Genomic DNA, 20,432 nt, shown 5'->3' on the forward strand with positions numbered 1-20,432 from the left:
CTTTCTTATGGACGTTCTGTGTTCAACCTAAATGAAAACTAGTGTTCGGAATACAAAACTGCTGACAGCTACATATCATATTATACGCTCACATGCATACATATATGAAAACACACAAGACAGTATGTTTTATAGTTAACTAAAAAAAAAATAAAAAAAAAATTCCACTAATACAGAAAGGCAGAATTCAATCTATTCTGGAGTTTGTCATTTGTGTAAAGGTCAAAATTCAGAGAGTGGGTAGCAGCAAGTCAATGATGGGGTGATGGGCAGGGCTAATGGTCACTCCATGGGAGTGACCACAAACAAAATAAAAAGAGAAAGAAAAAAAAAAAAAATTAAAGTTTACATACACACAAACACCTGTATTGTGACAGGACATTTTTTATTTCTATATACTATAACATTAGAGGGTGACTGGAATGAAGTAAAAGTTTTAAGAAAATGACAAAAAAAACCAAACAAAACACAAACGTAACAACTTGAAAGACAGCATTCTACAACCCTTCAATAGAGGTTTTCAAAAAGTTAAACACGAGAAATAAGTTATTAGCAGTAACCAGGTGAAGCTTCAGAGCAGAATGTAGGATTTGGTGTGTATATCAAATATTAATTGAGATCTAAAAAAGAAGAGAATAATAAACAGTCACTCGGTCAGCCACTAGAGGTGCTTCCTGGTTTAGTGCTGCGGTGTGCAGCACCTACGTTAAAGCTCCCCATAGGGATGCATTGATTAGATTGTCAAATCAGCCGATTGGCGCAACTTGACATTTTGCCACACATGCGCAATAGTCTCCCAATGCTTTACGATGGGGAAGCATTGGATTGGCTGAAATCATTAAGATTGATGATCTCAGACATGGAGGTGGAGCTGGCAGCGGCATCACCAGCACGGTGTGGGGGAAAAAAAAAATTCCACCTAAACATATATACTCATTGATTTGATATCCACACAGACCGACACAAACACGCACCGACAGACACACACACACACACACACTGATACTGCAACACTCACCCTCACTCCAATTATTGGCTTTATTTTAAGGTGTCCACCCAGCCTCCCTACCTTTAGGAGAGCTGGAGTGGACGCTTTCCCTGGTGTCCAGGAGGGTTGCTGTAATCTCCTTGCTCTGCTCCCTAGAGCACTGTTTAGTGATGCGGAGGTCAAAGTGACATATTCTGGCTCGGGGCATCACTGGATGGCGCGCGAGGGATCAGAACGAGGTAATGATAGCTCCATCTCTGCCTCCGCAATCAGCCGCCCGCCTCCTTCAGCTCTCCATGAGCTGGGCGCCAACCTGCCTGCCTCCCCACCTCTGCTCACAGGCAGCTGGTCACCTCGGGGGCTGAACAGGTTAACAAATCCCAGGACAAATTTCCTTGTCACCATTGCAACCTGAGATTTGTCGAGTCCTGAGCTCTAGTGCCAGGACAAAAACTTTGTATTCCTGGCACTTTGGTTGCCTTTTAATGTAAGAGGAAAAAAAAAAAAAAATGTCCAGCTAGATAAACCTATTAAACTGAAAACAGAGCTTCTTAACCAATTACTGCAAGTTCATATTTGCTGCGTTTTTAAAAAGAACACTATTGGAGTACCTTTCCCATGGCTCATAAAAACAAAACAATAGGCACCAAAATACATCTACCGAATCGTATACAGTGTTCTCCGCTAAATGAGAACCGGGAAGAATTCAAAGTGAATTTCTAATTTAAAGGGACAATATAGTCACCTGAACACTTTTTACCTTTTTTGGTGTATAGAACATGCCCCTGCAGCCTCACTGCTCAATCCTCTGTCATTTAGGAGTTAAATCCCTTTGTTTATGAACCCTAGTCACACCTCCCTGCATGTGACTTGCACAGCCTTCCATAAACACTTCCTGTAAAGAGAGCCCTATTTAGGCTCTTTATTGCAAGTTCTGTTTAAGTAAGATTTTCTTATCCCCTGCTATGTTAATAGCTTGCTAGACCCTGCAAGAGCCTCCTGTATGTGATTAAAGTTCAATTTAGAGATTGAGATACAATTATTTAAGGTAAATTACATCTGTTTGAAAGTGAAACCAGTTTTTTTTTTTCATGCAGGCTCTGTCAATCATAGCTTGGGGAGGTGTGGCTAGGGCTGCATAAACAGAAACAAAGTGATTTAACTCCTACATGACAGTGAATTGAGCAGTGAAATTGCAGAGGAATGATCTATACACTAAAACTGCTTTATTTAGCTAAAGTAATTTAGGTGACTATAGTGTTCCTTTAAGGCTAAAACCGTTAAACTGGAAGCATTCTTCAAATCAGCTATGCTTCCCATTTGGGCACATTTGTCATTCACTTTGCATTCCAGAAAATTTTCCCTTTACAGATTAACCTTAACAATAAATGTCTGAGAATAGCAAGGATATTAAACATTCCTTCTAATTTCCCCCTCAATTATTACCATCAATAGACTCCATGTCGTCTTCTGTGCTTCAGGTCCAGAACAGGTTTAAACATCTTAAGGGAATAACAACAACCCTTATACATACTGTATTATTTATTTGAAACCGACACTGCAGATCAAGTGACAGCTACATATCCACACATCAACTAGGCCACTCAGGGAAATTAGTTTTGTGTGTGTGTCTGTGTGCGCGCACGCACGCACACACACTTACATAAATTCAAAAAAAAAGTTTCAAAATATTTTATTCATATAATGGTTGGAATGTTCTTTTCAAGAGTCACTTAAATGTTTAAAGGGGCACTATAGTCACCAGAACAACTACAGCTTATTGTATTTGTTCTGGTGAGTATAAATCATTTCCTTCAGGCTTTTTGCTGAAAACATTGTTTTGTTTCCCTCTTGCTGAAACAAAACAATATTGCTTCCTGGTGCTTCCTGGGGGCAGTGCTGCACAGTGTGCATAACTGCAATTCAGTGTATCCACCCTCTGCATGGATACACTGAACTTTCCTAACAGAGATGCATTGGTTTATTGCATCACTTTGAGTAGATGCTGATTGTCCAGGGCTGTGTTTGGCTTGTGTTGGCTCTGCCCTTGATTTGCCTCCTTGAGAGTTTTAGCCAATTCAATGCTTTCCTACGGGAAAACATTGTGATTGGCTGACATCATCAGAAGTTTTGAACTGAGCCAAACAGGCAGAACAGGGGCAGAGCCAACAGCAGCAGACTGAAATAAGAGTAAGATTTTGCTTTATTTAGTGGGGGCAAAGGGGGGACTAGATGGTGGTTTTAACACTATAGAGTCAGGAATACATGTATGTGCTCCTGACCCTATAGTGTTCCCTTAAGCTCACTGCATTGGTTATGGTGCATTGAGTTTCTCTTTGCATGTCAACACACTTGCTTATAATTGCAGCCCTTGTCATCTACTAATTAAAAAAAAGTAATGGTACACAAGGCACCATAAACACTAAAATGTGCAGAGGACCTTTGTGCCCCCACTTCATGCCAATAGTCAAAAGTATATCTCCAATTGCTATGACTCACAGAACTATATAGGGAACCTATAGTTATATAAAAAAAAATATATATTATATATATATATATTTTTTTTTTTATATAACTATAGGTTCCCTATATAGTTCTGTGAGTCATAGCAATTGGAGATTTGCTTTTGATAATAGTGTTTTAGGGTTTAAAAAGACACGTTTAAAAAAAAATAAAAAAAAATTATCCCCAAGACTATAGGTTCTCTTGCACCTCCCACTGATCACATTGCACCACAGTCTGCTCTGAAAAGTTTCATTAAAGATGATTTACCTTTTTTCCTCAGCACCAAAATTCCTCGCTGCAACCTCGGTTGACGTCACCTGCAATCCCATCCTATCCAATACTTCATAGAGAAGCACTGGGGACAGCGTGCAAGGGGGCAAAATACAGCACTTCCCATTCAAAAGCTGCTATCAGAAGTACAAAGTTTTACTCGGTTATGGAGGCAGAAGCACATCTGGTAGCCGTCAGGAAGTCAGACACCTATGAAGTGCTTAACCCATTAATTTAAACATTAGCCATTTTCACAAAACGACAATGTTTCACATCAAAGGGTTAAAACTACAGCACCACTGCACACAGACCAATTCATTGACTGATACTGTTGCATTGACCTGCTTGTTCACAGTAAAATTAACTGATTAAGAAGTTAAATGATTTGTTAATAAATATAGTTTAAATTGTACCTTTTTTATTTCTAATGCTTCCTTGTTGAGCCTCTTTCAAAATTCACAGAGCAGCAACACAAACTGTCCTTGCAAAACTAGGTCTTTCTCTTTGCTTGCTCCTACACCTCCCTCCCTCTAACATTCAAAGTCCAAGGAAAAAAAAAAAAAATATGTATGTAGTCTTCCAATCAATGAATCTTAGCAAGAGCCATATGTTGTGACATAATATAGCTTTGAGTTCAGGGACACAAATACTGTGAAGTCACGAGTAGGAAAAAGCCAACACACGGGGCAGGAAAGATAAGCAAACTATAGGTCTACTGCTGAAAACCTCATGATGCTATGGGACTGATCATTGTAGGAGTTAAACAAGCTACAGCTAATATAACACAGCGTGTATATAAAAATAAAATACAGAAAAAAAAAAAAAAAAAAAGAATAGATGAGCGAGATGAGTCCACAAACACATATGTGAGTACATTAAAAGCAATAAGGGTGGATATTAAACATTCTAAGAATAAGAACTTTGATGTAAATGGATTAACTTTACGTGGAAGAAAAAAAATTATCAGAGTTAAAGCAAATGAAAACAATACTGCATGCACACCCTGCAATCCAGATTGTTCAAAACCCTTGACTGGCGCAAAACTTCTATATCCTATTTGGGTATCAAATTGACGAAAACATCTACTCTTTTGTTGCAAGAAAATCATTTAGCTTTAAAAACAAAATTAGAGAGACAGCTCGAGACATGGGGGAAGCCTGGAGGTGTCCTGGCTGGGCCGCATAAGCTCTATAAAAATGATGATTATGCCTCATGTTCAATACCTATTCCGCACTATCCCCATTGAGGTACCTAACGCTATTTTGACAAAATCCAAGCTTTTATTAAGGGCCATATTTGGAAAAAAACGTCCTCCGAGGATTTCACATGCCATAGCACGGAAACATGTCAAACAAGGTGGCTTAGATATTCATTGCATTATAATGTACTAAATAGCTTCTGCTCTCAGTCAGGGTCTATCAGTGCAGATTCCGCTCGAGAATGCATGCGCATCAACAGACACCATGCAGCAATTGCTCTGGTCCACTTTCTGGTCAGGAAAAGACAATATATAAACCTCACCATGTGCCAAACACACATTACAAAGTTAAATAACCTCTTATAGTGGTGAGAGACATACTAAGATTAATAAACAATGAGTAAATGTAATGGACATGTCTATGAGAGTGTAGCCCTGTATCAACTGGCAGCTTACTAAGTGCCGGATGGCGAAGAAATTAGCTATAAAAAGGGAAAGGTGAGGCCTTGCTAAATGCCAAGTGGCTCACAGGCTCTAACTGATTGTGGCCAACGGACTGAGGCCACAGAAAGAAGTGGCGCAAATGTTGGCCTCTCTGTGATAAGCAAGAGATTCAAATGAGTATGATGTATGGGACAAACACATGTGGAATAAACATACCAAGAGTTGTGTAGAGGCCAAGAATGATGCCTTTGTTCATATATAGTGGTAGGGGGAATTGTCATGAATACCAGGGAGGCAACATATGTAGTAGAGGGCTGTCTGAGGCTGTGATCAAAGGAAAATGAGGAATATAACCAACATGATAGTGATAAAAGTAATGGAGGGGGTGATTGGTAGATCAGATAAAGGTTGTAGAGAAGTAGTGATTAAAGGAAATATGATAGTAATGAGAAAGTAGAGAAACCTATGGTGAGAATAATAATAACAATAATAATAATAATAGTATAGCTTAACCCCTTAAGGACTGAGCCACATGTGCACATTTTGATCAAAATAAAATGTAAACAAAACTTGGAATTTGACTATATGTCTGTTCAATCGTAATTCACCTCTTTCATATTAAATGCACCCACACTCATTATATATCATTTTATTCAGGAGAAATAGGGCTTCCATTTAACATTAAATATTTAGCTATAAAACAATTTAATATGAATAAAAATAAAATAAAAAAGAGAGAAATTAAGATTTTTTTATATTTTTTTTAGTTCTGCATGACATTTTAACTGTGAATGTAATAATACTGTTTGCTTTAATTTATCTTGGCTGAGAGACCCTAATTGTGCCTATTGGCACTTTAAACATTGGTTCTTCGAACTCCAGAACAGTCAAAGTGGCAGCCATTCAACATTCGAACACGTGGTGGCGGCCATCTTGTTCGCATGGACTAAAACCACGAATAGACTTCAGGGGGACTTAACCGCGAATGCCCTGGAACTATTTTCGACATGAAAACCTTGCGGCTCCCGGTCGGTTCACTAGCGGCACATCTATGGAACTGTTTTGAGCATGAAATCCCGGGTTTCGCAAAAATATGACTTCCATAAAATTTCTGAACCCCTGATCTGATCTGGGTTATTTTCTGGATATGTTGTTCACACAGATCAGAGCTATCAGGAGATGTAAGATTTATGGGGTACTTATGGGACTTTATAAAAATGTGTGTTTTTTCTGCCTGGGGAAAATTAAGTTAATGCATTAACTATCTTAATTATATCACAGGCAAAGGGGAGGGATGGTTTACTGTATGTGAGAGTGTCGTTCATTGTTACATTGTTTTTATTGGTCTGTACAGTTTGTAATGCGGTGCTCCATCAGGTCCAGGGGGTGTGCCTCTGGCCTGAGGAATAGTATATAAAGCCAACCTGTACCATTAACCCCTTAACGCCGTTACGGCGTTCCATGCCGTCGCGCTTTAAATGGGCTTTAAAGCCGTTGCGGCGGCATGGAACGCCGTAACGGTTTAAGCCCCCAGGAGCCAGTAACTACTCACCTCCGCCGCGATCCTCTTCTGGGGGGCTGCCTGAGAGCCCAGGCAGCCCCCCTCCGGCAAATGAGGCCCCCGGGGGCCATGTGATCGCTCTCAAAGAGCGATCACATGGCCCCCTATAGCTGGCTATGGATCTGCCAGCAGGGGGACTGTTTGAAATATCAGACAGTCCCCCTGCTGGTAGGAGGTGTAAAAAAAATAAAATAAACATGTTTAAAAATAAATTAAAAATATATATATATATATATATATACATATTATATATATGTAACGTCATGCAAAGTGTATTTTAATATTAATATAAGTATATAAATTAATATTAAAATACACTTAGAATGACGTTACATATATATAATATGTATATATATTATATATATATAATAGATGTACATATATATTATATATATATATAAATACGTATAATTAAAATAATAAATAAATAAAATAATAAAATAAATAAATAAAATATTGAAACAAAATTTAATATAAATTATATATGCATATGTAATTTCATTCTAACTGTATTTTGTTATTAATATATATATATATAAAAAATACAAGTAGTGTTGCACTCACTGTGGTTAAATATTCACTGCCGGGTGCTTGTCTGGCAAAAATATAAAGGAAAAGTAGATAGCACTCCACGGACTCGCTTTGTTTAAATAAAAATTAACTTTTAATGCTCCAAGTTAAAAAATCAACGTTTCAGTCTGACCAATCAGACTTTCATCAGGACAAGGTTAGCAATAGACAAAGTCCCACATATATACCCCACCAAAACCCTTAATCAAACAGTGTACTCACCACACCTGGCTAGGTGCAAACCCCCACAAGCTGTCCGGTCAATTGCCCCGCCGAAAATGCCGGTCGCGTGTGGATGACGTCAACACGTATCACGCACGCGTCCGTCCAGCGCACAGCACTGCCGGGAGCGTCTCCATAGCAACCAGACGCTGTCCTGTCTTTGCGGGCGCGGACCGGGGCTTGCAGGGTCTGCCCCACAGTAAAGCAAAGTGTGGTCGGATTCACCTAATACCAAGATAAAACAGTGTCATTAAACACACTTAAAAAAGGAAGAACACTCAATGTTATGCATAATTCCTGTTACACATAAAAACAAATATTACCGCTGGGGGACTGCCTGGAAGGCCCTGTCTCATAACATGCAGGGTATGGCTACTCTCTTAAAGGAACATCAAATTATGAGATAATACTGTATGAACTACCTTTCTCGTTTTAAACACTATCACTGAAGGAAGAATAGGGGCCACACCAACACTCTTCTATTTATTATAATCCTGCCAGTCACTTCAGCTGACTGGATGGTGAATAGTGTGTACCTATGCAAAGCCATATGCCTGCATTAAATTATATAAGCACTAACAGCCCCAATTGATCTCATGCTATATATCCCCTCTCTACTAAACATCGCACCAGGCGATTAGTTATCCAACAAAGAAGTTTTATTCTGTTTAGTGATACGGATCACCTACTGAAATCTGCGCTTAAATCTAATTATCCTTTGCTATCGTAAACCAAAAATAAGAAACACCAAATAGGTCCTAATCAGATCGCCTCATATAAAGGAAATGTAATAATCAAACATATAAACAGCCCTAAGTGAACGCTGATCACTTCACCTACATCTGTTTAAGAAACAAAAGACACTAGTTACAGCTAGGATCCCTGCGCAACTGTATCCCTCAGACACGTAGGGCTATGTTTACTCCTCCATACTCTGAAGGCTCATAGCCTATCCCCCAGGGTGGGCTCATGAGTTGATTCAGGGGTATCCTGGATTCATTGTAATATACCCTAGACCCAAACACGTCAAAACAATTATAAGAATACTGCTAAAGAGTATTTCTCATTGAGTCCCTTTGGTGCAATCGTGTCAAAGGTTCTGATCCAGTGGATTTCTCTCTGTAAGAGCATTTTCTTCCGATCTCCCCCTCGCCTTGGTAATGGAATATGGTCAACCGCCATTAATTTGAGTGACGGAAGCGTATGTCCTAGTTCCAAGAAATGTCTAGAGACTGGAAACTCTGATACCCCATCACGGTATGCGACCCGTATATTTGAGCGGTGGTTTCGAATCCGTTCCCTTAACGGTAAGTCAGTTTTGCCTATATAAACTAGGCCGCAGGGGCATGACAGCTTGTAGATGACGAAGTCACTGGTGCAAGTTAAACGATGTTTAATGGTGTACTGTTTGCCAGTATGGGGATGCGAGAACGTACGCCCTGGGACCATATGTCCACAGGTAACACAACCCAGGCACCGATAGCACCCGTAATTACTCTTAGTTGTTTTGATGTCATAGCAGTGGGAAGGATCCGTCTTCACAAGTAAGTCTCTCAAACTCTTGTTCCTCTTATAACTCATCATTGGCGGAGAAGCAAATTCCTTAGGAAGGCTGTTATCATTGCTGAGTATCCGCCAGTTCTTATTGACCGCTCTTCTCAATGCTGCGGAGGCCGTGTTGTAAATTGTCGGAAACACCAAACGTTGGGTTTTGTTGTTAAAACTTGTCTCCTGCTGCTGGCATTTCAGTAAAGCTTTATCCAAGATTGCTTTCCTATAGCCCCGTTCAAGGAACTTGTCCCTCATGATGTTAATTTGTTCCTGTGCTTTGAAAGGATCTGAGTTGTTCCTGAAGACCCTTAGGAACTGGGAATATGGTAAGGAAGCCATCTGAAAGCTTCCTTACCATATTCCCAGTTCCTAAGGGTCTTCAGGAACAACTCAGATCCTTTCAAAGCACAGGAACAAATTAACATCATGAGGGACAAGTTCCTTGAACGGGGCTATAGGAAAGCAATCTTGGATAAAGCTTTACTGAAATGCCAGCAGCAGGAGACAAGTTTTAACAACAAAACCCAACGTTTGGTGTTTCCGACAATTTACAACACGGCCTCCGCAGCATTGAGAAGAGCGGTCAATAAGAACTGGCGGATACTCAGCAATGATAACAGCCTTCCTAAGGAATTTGCTTCTCCGCCAATGATGAGTTATAAGAGGAACAAGAGTTTGAGAGACTTACTTGTGAAGACGGATCCTTCCCACTGCTATGACATCAAAACAACTAAGAGTAATTACGGGTGCTATCGGTGCCTGGGTTGTGTTACCTGTGGACATATGGTCCCAGGGCGTACGTTCTCGCATCCCCATACTGGCAAACAGTACACCATTAAACATCGTTTAACTTGCACCAGTGACTTTGTCATCTACAAGCTGTCATGCCCCTGCGGCCTAGTTTATATAGGCAAAACTGACTTACCGTTAAGGGAACGGATTCGAAACCACCGCTCAAATATACGGGTCGCATACCGTGATGGGGTATCAGAGTTTCCAGTCTCTAGACATTTCTTGGAACTAGGACATACGCTTCCGTCACTCAAATTAATGGCGGTTGACCATATTCCATTACCAAGGCGAGGGGGAGATCGGAAGAAAATGCTCTTACAGAGAGAAATCCACTGGATCAGAACCTTGGACACGATTGCACCAAAGGGACTCAATGAGAAATACTCTTTAGCAGTATTCTTATAATTGTTTTGACGTGTTTGGGTCTAGGGTATATTACAATGAATCCAGGATACCCCTGAATCAACTCATGAGCCCACCCTGGGGGATAGGCTATGAGCCTTCAGAGTATGGAGGAGTAAACATAGCCCTACGTGTCTGAGGGATACAGTTGCGCAGGGATCCTAGCTGTAACTAGTGTCTTTTGTTTCTTAAACAGATGTAGGTGAAGTGATCAGCGTTCACTTAGGGCTGTTTATATGTTTGATTATTACATTTCCTTTATATGAGGCGATCTGATTAGGACCTATTTGGTGTTTCTTATTTTTGGTTTACGATAGCAAAGGGTAATTAGATTTAAGCACAGATTTCAGTAGGTGATCCGTATCACTAAACAGAATAAAACTTCTTTGTTGGATAACTAATCGCCTGGTGCGATGTTTAGTAGAGAGGGGATATATAGCATGAGATCAATTGGGGCTGTTAGTGCTTATATAATTTAATGCAGGCATATGGCTTTGCATAGGTACACACTATTCACCATCCAGTCAGCTGAAGTGACTGGCAGGATTATAATAAATAGAAGAGTGTTGGTGTGGCCCCTATTCTTCCTTCAGTGATAGTGTTTAAAACGAGAAAGGTAGTTCATACAGTATTATCTCATAATTTGATGTTCCTTTAAGAGAGTAGCCATACCCTGCATGTTATGAGACAGGGCCTTCCAGGCAGTCCCCCAGCGGTAATATTTGTTTTTATGTGTAACAGGAATTATGCATAACATTGAGTGTTCTTCCTTTTTTAAGTGTGTTTAATGACACTGTTTTATCTTGGTATTAGGTGAATCCGACCACACTTTGCTTTACTGTGGGGCAGACCCTGCAAGCCCCGGTCCGCGCCCGCAAAGACAGGACAGCGTCTGGTTGCTATGGAGACGCTCCCGGCAGTGCTGTGCGCTGGACGGACGCGTGCGTGATACGTGTTGACGTCATCCACACGCGACCGGCATTTTCGGCGGGGCAATTGACCGGACAGCTTGTGGGGGTTTGCACCTAGCCAGGTGTGGTGAGTACACTGTTTGATTAAGGGTTTTGGTGGGGTATATATGTGGGACTTTGTCTATTGCTAACCTTGTCCTGATGAAAGTCTGATTGGTCAGACTGAAACGTTGATTTTTTAACTTGGAGCATTAAAAGTTAATTTTTATTTAAACAAAGCGAGTCCGTGGAGTGCTATCTACTTTTCCTTTATATATATATATATATATATATATATATATATATATATCGGTAACAAAATACACTTAGAATGACATTCTATATATATCTATGTATAAAATACAAATAACCGCAAATATATATATATATATATATATATAGATAAATACATATAATTACATAAAAGATTACATTAGTATACACGTAGAATTTAAATACCTATAAATGCATATATATTAAAATTCTACGTGTATATTTAAATAATCTTTTAACGTAATTATGTGATTTGATTAATTAAAATTTGATTGACATGCCTGACAACACAGGGAGAAAGTGCAGATAATTTAATTTGCAAGCACTATATTTGACCCTGTAACTCTCCAAGACACCATAAAACCTGTACATAGGGGGTACTGTTTTACTCGGGAGACTTCACTGAACTCAAATATTAGTGTTTCAAACTGGTAAATTGTATTACAACAATGATATTTTAAGTAAAAGTGACGTTTTTCGCATTTTTTACAAGCGAACGGCACTTTTATGGTCTATATTATTGTTGTAATATGTTTTACGGTTTTAAAACACTAATATTTGTGTTTAGTGAAGTCTCCCGAGAATAACAGTACCCCCCATGTACAGGTTTTATGGTGTTTTGGAAAGTTAGAGAGTCACATATAAGGCTTGCATTTCATTTTTTTCACATTGAAATTTGCCAGATTGGTTATGTTGCCTTTGAGAGCGTATGGTAGCCCAGGAATGAGAATTACCCCCATGATGGCATACCATTTGCAAAAGTAGACAACCCGAGGTATTGCAAGTGGGGTATGTCCAGTCTTTCTTAGTAGCCACTTAGTCACAAACACTGGCCAAATATTAGTTTTTTGCTTTTTTCACACAAAAACAAATATGAACGCTAATTTTGGCCAGTGTTTGTGACTAAGTGGCTACTAAAAAAGACTAAACATACCCCACTTTCAATACCTTGGCTTGTCTAATTTTTCAAATGGTATGCCATTATGGGGGTAATTCTCTTTCCTGGGCTACCACACCGTCTCAAAGGTAACATTACTAATCTGGAAAATTTCAATTTGAAAATGGAACATTCTATATTTGACCCTGTAACTTTCCAAAACACCATAAAACCTGTTAATGGGGGGTACTGTTGTACTCGTGAGACATCGCTGATTACAAATATGTGCATTTTTTTGCAGTAAAACCTAACAGTATTATGACATTCACAGTTAAAATGTCAGACGGAAATACAAATTTAAAAAAAAAAATCTTATTTTCTCACCTTTTTTTTTTTATTTTATTCATAATAAATTATGTTCCATATATGAATAGTTAATGATAGATTAAAGCCCTGTTTCTCCTGAACAAAATGATATATAATAAGTGTGGGTGCATATAATTTGAAAGAGGGGAACTACGGTTGAACAGACATAGCGCAAATTCCAGTTTTTGTTTACATTTTGTTTTGATCAGAACGTGCACTATTGACTCCGTCCTGAAGGGGTTAAACATTCAGTTCTACTTCAACCTCAATCTAGAGTCTTGTCTCTTATTGGAGGGAATTGCTATATCACTACAAAGGATTGCTATGATCATCATACTCCTTTGGATAATCACTAGCTCTTGTAAGAGCTGTTCCTGCTATGCTCTCTGGAGGAAGAGAGGTTCACCCACTGGAACCTGGAGCTTTGTCGTAGGTCCAGGGTGGGTAGGAGAAGGCGAGACCACAACCAAGCTGCGACGGTTCATGGGGTCTGCAGTAGTTATGGTGTCTGGAGAAGTGCTTGGAGCCAGCACTAGGAGCATCTGTCGGCGGATGTACCCAACCGGGGGTACAGGAAGCTGTTACAACGGTGTAGGCCCAATGAGTGCCTGAATACCAAGAGGGCAACCATAAAAAATACATAGGTACTAGGGATCGATCGATATTGATTTTTTTATTTTTTTTATTTTTTTAGAGCAGATACCGATATTCTGTGAACTTTCAGGCCGATAGTAAATGTTCAAAATATCAGTAAGCTATTAAAAAAAAAATTATATATATATATATATAATAAACAATACACAAGATCCAGCGCACTCTCCTATCTGCTAAACAGCAACTTCAATGTTGACATTTTTTATGAAAACATTTAAACATTTAATTATAATTATTTAGTTTTGTCCCCCTTCCCTGCTTGTAACCTGGCCAGGGAGGGGGGATATGTTAATCCCTGGTGGTCCAGTGGCATGTGCTGGGCAGTGGGGGCCGGCAGCAAGCTGTGACTTTCCTTTCCTGCAGTTCCTCTAGCTCACACTGTGTAAATCTCGCGGCCTGTGTGCCGTGCAAAGCGTTGCCATGGTAATCCGTGGCAACGCTCTGACGGACGCGTGTCTCGTGAGATTTAGACAGGGGAGCTGGAGGAGCTGCTGGGAAGGAAAGTCACAGCTTGCTGCCGGCCCCCAACAGGACCGCCGGGCTTGTAATGAGCCCGGCGGTCCTGTTATATATTATCGGCAATATCGGTATCTGAATTGGCCGATACCGATATTGCCGAAAATACAGAATATCGGTCGATCCCTAATAGGTACTGAGGCCTGGTGAACATAAGTAACAAAAGCTGCAAATATGAAAAATGAATATGGCATAGCATTTATTATACAAAAGAATGTAGGGTGACTAGCTAAATTGTATATTATAAAATATGATATGTTCGAAAACAGTAAGCAGAATGCATGGACCGAATTGAGGTATCACTGTGATGCGGTGATTGAAATTCGTAGGGACAAAATTTACTAATACTAAGTAATCTTTACTTTGTATTAGTCAATTTGGCTGAAAGACCAATGTAGGTCTTTCAGCCTTTTGATAGATAGCTCCCTGATACCGTGGGAATTAGGGAGTTATCTACTAAGCGGCTGCAAGATGCAGCCGCGACACAAATAGGATCAGAGTGTTACGGTTGCCTCCAGGCTGGCTGGAAGTTGGACCGTAGGAAAGGATGCTCCTAGCGCTCACCAAAGGACCATCAGCACCGTAGCCACCATAAGCACTGCGAACTCCACGAACCACCGCTGCTGGGCTGGTATCTCGCCGTCTGCTCTGCGCCCTGGACCTACGACCAGGCTCCAGGTTCCAATAGGCGAACCTCTTCCTTCTGTAGAGCGAAGCAGGATCAGGAACCAGAGCTCTTACAAGAGCTCAGTAGCTAAGGGAGTATGAAGAGCATAGCAATCCCTGTAGTGATTATAGCTGTCCCCTACAAACATGAGTCAAGGCTGCAAGTTAGAGGGTCAGAATAGGTCTGAGATGCTGGAACACCCAGCCTGGCTTTTATTGAGGTTACATGCAAATAGGACACTCCCAGGGGGAGGCATAAAATCACCAATCACACATCTGGTGCAGCCCACACATTCCCTCCCCTCAGATAAACAGTTAAACCAATTATTACATACAATAAAAATACAGTTTTTACACACACACTGTAACTTTAAAACCATACATTCAATTTCAATACAAGTTGCATATTCAGACTCAGCATACACCAAACATAAACACTTCCAAAAATCAGCCAAATCCCTCCAGTGGATCAAAAGTTAGCTGGAAGTCCTTTATGACCGACCGCAAGCACAATTTCCTGCCCAAAACAGTTCCATAGATTTGGGCTGTGCGGTCGGTCAATTTCCTGTGGAAAAACGACTAAGTCCCATTTCGAACGGGACTTAGTCTCTGGAGCTGCAAGTTCAGTATGGAGAAGGTAAGGGTCAGCGGTGTTCGGCAAAATGTGTAGCCGATTTTGGTTCCACAGAATCTTTAGCATACACCGCTGACCGCATTTGAATGACTAAAATGGCCGCCGCCACGTGTTCGGCTGCCGAATGGCGGCCACCCAGCGTTCGACAATTAACCGGCAGTAACCTCACAGCCTGAGAGGTAAATTGCCTGCACACTTTAACTTCTGGGTGGTCCGCCTGTGTAATACTTGGTTCAGTAAGCCCTATATACTGAACCAAGTAGGGGAAAGCCAGGAACAAGTTATTTTAAAGGTCTGGGGACATAGTCTTAAAGGGGCATTGTTCAGCAAAGTCGCAATATGTCCCCAGACGGTTCTTAAAGGGCCATACACTTCAATCTTCCAGGGGCCATAGTCATGAGGCAGGAGGCTGGCAAATAGGCTTCTCCACAATCCAGGGAAGCAGGGCAATGTTCCATTTAAAGGGCCAGTTACAAATAATGATTTGTAACACAGAGTTTAATTTGTTCTAATGAAATTCTGATCCTAACAAAGTTATGAATTGTCCTAACACGAATGGAGAAACTTTTCTCATTCTGTTAGGACGAAATGTGGTAGTTTTGCCAGTGTTCTCTCCAAGTGATCGCAAGATCACGGATCAAAGGTGAGAATTGCGGGAAAATTGCTCTGACCACCAGAAATGAAGCACACTTTGCTCCTCTGCTGGTCACAGCTGGTCACGCGTAGGAAACCACCATAAGACAAAGTAGTCCCTAATTTGTCTTATGTTTTAAAGAAAACTAGAGCAGACAGGAAGAAATAAAGAACAGATCCTGACAGAGAGAGAGAATAAGAATCAATTAAAGAAAGGTAAGTTCGGCATGACAGTGCAGCTTTAAAGGAACTCTCCAAGAATCAGAATCACTACATCCTGCTCTACAGTGGTTACAGTGTCAAAAGTGCCCTGCCACCAGACCAGTGTAATCCATCAAACCATTGACAGGTCCACCAGCTGATCATGCCAAATCCATTCTACTCATGAGAAGTTAGATGTCTCCATAGAGACAAACGTATAACAGATACAGAATCACGCTCATTGGACAAGTTGCAAGTGCTCACAGCCAATGAGCAGGACCATGCATTGTCCTGGAGAGTTTGATGGATTTCCCTAAAGGACAGTTTGTAGGCAAAAGCATCCAGTGAGACACAGGTAAACTAAAAACATAAAAAAAAAAAAAAAAAAAAAAAAAAAGGATGGCACCAGGGCACTCAGTATCAACAAAACTACTGCATTATACATTTAAATAGAGTTTATTTATGTATTATATACACACACTAGTTGATATACTCTATTTTGAATAATAATAATAATAAAGAAAGAGGGAAAACAAAGTAGGCATTTTGATTAACAATACGTTTCATTGGTGATACTGCACTGTGAAAGCTGCATTTAGTTAATGATAACCAGCTACAGAAAACAGAACAAAAAAAGTGATTATAATTGAAACGTTTCTAATTCTCCATGTAATCAATATGTAGCAATTCCCAGACTGCACACTAGGTATAATAAGTTTGACTAGAACATGCCCATTCAATCAGAGCAGGCAGTACAATGAAGCCTCAGTACTGACACTATTTGTGGATTGCCTGCAGGTGCTTTAATAGATTAATTCACTGTACACTCAGCTGATAGATTAGGCTCTGACACCTCACCCATGTTAGTCAATGTTAGTCATAGTCTCCCCGGGCAGGAAAGGCAGGGTTAGCTGTCATTCAATGAGAGTCAGCTAAAACACAGCTATCTATACTATGCATGGCTATCACACTACCCCTATAACAAGCCATGTGACAGCAGAACCAGCGCTCCCAGACCACATCTCACAGACACACTGCTACTAGAAACCGTCACTAGGATCATTTTATATATTTACATATAGTGCCTGGGCACCGGCTTCTCCCGGGTCCTTCCTCCGCCTCTCCCACCGGCGCCATCTTGGAATGACGTCATGTGAGACTACTGGCAATAGAAGCTGTTCTATCAAATTTCCCTACCCGTGAAAATCCCCCCCCCCTAAACGTCACTTCCGGTGAGGTGAATCAGCTGGATCCTGTGCTGCACATGCTGTGCTAGCACTCCTGCTATTCCTCCACAGCAAGGTCCTGGAAGGTAAGTAAAACGAGTTTTACACTTTCATTATAGCTAGTGCATTCACTAAGCTTAGGGCATGGGACATTTAGGGTTAATGTTAGGGTTAGGATTAGAGACTTGTTTATATTTAGAGATATTTCACATTAGGGGAATATCTATTAATAGTGATTTTTCACACTTTATTTTAACCCTTACCCCAAGGGTTAGGGTAAGAATTGAGTGTGAGAGAGGTTAAAATAACTTGCCTAACCCTAATTTGAACCCTAACATTAACCCTAAATGCCCCGTGTGCCTAAACTTAGTAAATGCACTAACTATAATGAAAGTGTAAAACTAGTTTTACTTACCTTCCAGGACCTTGCTGTGGAGGAGTAGTAGGAGTGCTAGCACAGCATGTGCAGCACAGGATCCAGCTGATTTACCTCACCGGAAGTGAGGAGGTCAGGGGATTTTCACGCTACCTCGGGCACCTGTTCTATCAAATTTCCCTACCCCCGTGAAATTTCCCTACCTCGTCACTTCCGGTGACAGGAAGTAACGTGAATGAGCTGGAGGATGGAGTGTGCGGCGCTGCGCACGTGCCGAACCAGACAGCCCAGCCTCACACACAGACACCACGCGTGCGCAGTATAGGGGTAGGGAGATCTGATGGACACTTTCACTGTGAAATCTCCCTACACAACACCGCGCACGCGCGGACACAATCAGCTGTGGCTGGCCCGCGGATACCGTGCATGCGCACTCAGGGGTAGGGAATTTTAAAAGGCTAAGGTTTACACTGCACGTGCGCAGCATAGGGGGTCTGCTGCATATTGGGGCAGTCTGTGCAGTATATTGGTGGGGACTGTGCAGCACTTGGCGGGGGCTTTGCAGTACATGGAGGGGCTGTGCCGTAGATGTGGGGGGGCAGTGTATTAGATGGAAGGGCTGCGTGTTAAATGTGGAGGGGCAGTGTATTAGATGGAGGGGCTGCTTGTGGGTGGGGGGCAGTATGTTAGATGGAGGGGCTGTGTATTAGATTTGGGGGCTGTGCGTTACAGTACGTAGGGCCTGTGTGTTCGATGTGTACAACCCTAGTTTCACAACAAAATATTTATTTCCAAGATCTCATATGCCATGGCATGCTTTTTGCTACGAAAGCCCAGTCATCTAGTCACTCACCAGGGAAGGATGAGAAACTGCACTGCAGCCAGAGTGTCAGACCCACATCTGCAATCAAATCCGTCTGTCACAGAATTCTGTAATTTCCGTCTCTTTGTGCATTCTGTATGTATAGTACTCCCAATTCTTATATTTAATATGGTGTGTCTCCCACAATCTTTGTGTCTGTCTGCTGTATGTATGTGGCACGCAAGTCTGCATGCACTGTGTCTGTTATGCCATTTACTCTAACCAGTTGTTTTTTTTGTGTGTGTGTCACAACTCTGACAAGCATGTTCTCCTATGGGACACGAAGTACATGAAGAGGAATGAAGAAGCAAATGTTTGAGACTTGTGTCCAGGGTGGAGCATTGAATTTACAAGTATTGAAGTGACTCACATTGGTTGAATTTGCACATGGATACACATGTGAGCAGTAACGCCACGTCAAGGCTTCAACCCTTGTTACTGACTTCACACACACCATACTTTTCATTCATATGCATTCAGCATTCCAGATGTTTGGGACTACACCTCCCATAATGCTTTGGCAGCATTATGGGAGATGTAATTCGCAGCATCTGGACTGCCTAAGGTTACCTACCTCTGAACTAGACAGTGATCACAGTACACAATGTTGACGTCATTGTGCAAACAGGAGAAGCTTGTCACTTGTCAGATGCCACTTCAATACTCCACCCTGGACACGAGCCTCAAACATGGGCTTCTTCATTCCTCTTCATGTACTTCGTGATCCATAGGAGAACATGCTTGTCAGAGTTGTGACACACATACAAAAAAACTGGTTAGAGTAAATGGCATAACAAACACAGTGCATGCAGACTTGCTAGGGGGGGGGGGGGCAGTGTATTAGATGGAGGGGGCTGTGCGTTAGATGGGGGATGGATCGAATGGAGAATCACAGAAAAGTAGGTGGGTTTTTTTATGACACCCCCGTCACTTTTTTTCTTTTTTTTAAATAAACTTAACCCTCTCCCTCCATGCACAAATGTTTATACTTCAAAATATTTCACAATGAAGTCTTTTGAAGTATAATCATTTTAACATGTCTTTAGTGTTTCTTTGATAGTCGGCTTAGCTACTGCACAAGGTATCATTTCTTGGGCTTTACCACTCTTTTAATATCTAATTAAGTGCCCGTTTCACAAGTGAGAGAGGACAAAGACCTCTTTTATTATCACCATGTAACTATTCAGCTCCAAAACAGCAATCCCTAAAATATTTTCTGCTTTATTATCTTTCTAAAAAAAGGCAATAAAATAAAATCTAGTCTAGAAGGACACAGAGTTATATTCTATATATTATATGCATTGTTCACTAAAACTGGCCTTTTGCAGTTTAATGAAGAAACACCCATAGCACATAGTATCTTAGGACGGAGGGAATTTCTACGCAAAAAATAAATCAACGCTCGAGTGTAGCACTGGTATACGGCGACGTAGCCACATCGACATGGCACATTCCTGTGTGGTCTTGTTTAGCACTAGATGCTTAGATTGCATGATTCATTAGGTTATTCCTGACTTTAGAATAAGGGATGGGAGGGGGAATCGTGTGTGAGATATGACACCAAAACAAACACGTTCCTCTCACTGATATATAGCTCTGAAAGGAGAATGTGGTGGCTCTTACAAGAGCCTTTGGGGTTTGGAAAATAAAATTAAATGCGAGCAGGGCTTATTTCTTTTTGGGAGCTGCCTTTTT

General features: G+C 40.9%; 1 protein-coding gene across 1 annotated transcript in view; it reads right to left on the reverse strand.

Annotated features, from left to right (window-relative positions):
- Positions 1-17,416, reverse strand: part of LIPE (lipase E, hormone sensitive type) — a 46,776-nt gene extending 29,360 nt beyond the window's left edge. Inside the window, exon 1 of the mRNA XM_063435899.1 lies at positions 17,350-17,416. Within this exon, the coding sequence (XP_063291969.1) occupies positions 17,350-17,410 (61 nt within the window). The 5' untranslated portion in view covers positions 17,411-17,416. The remainder of the gene's footprint in view (positions 1-17,349) is intronic.
- Positions 17,417-20,432: the final 3,016 nt, after the last annotated feature.

This window comes from Pelobates fuscus, chromosome 11 (assembly GCF_036172605.1).
Source record: "Pelobates fuscus isolate aPelFus1 chromosome 11, aPelFus1.pri, whole genome shotgun sequence".
NCBI classification, from domain to species: domain Eukaryota; kingdom Metazoa; phylum Chordata; class Amphibia; order Anura; family Pelobatidae; genus Pelobates; species Pelobates fuscus.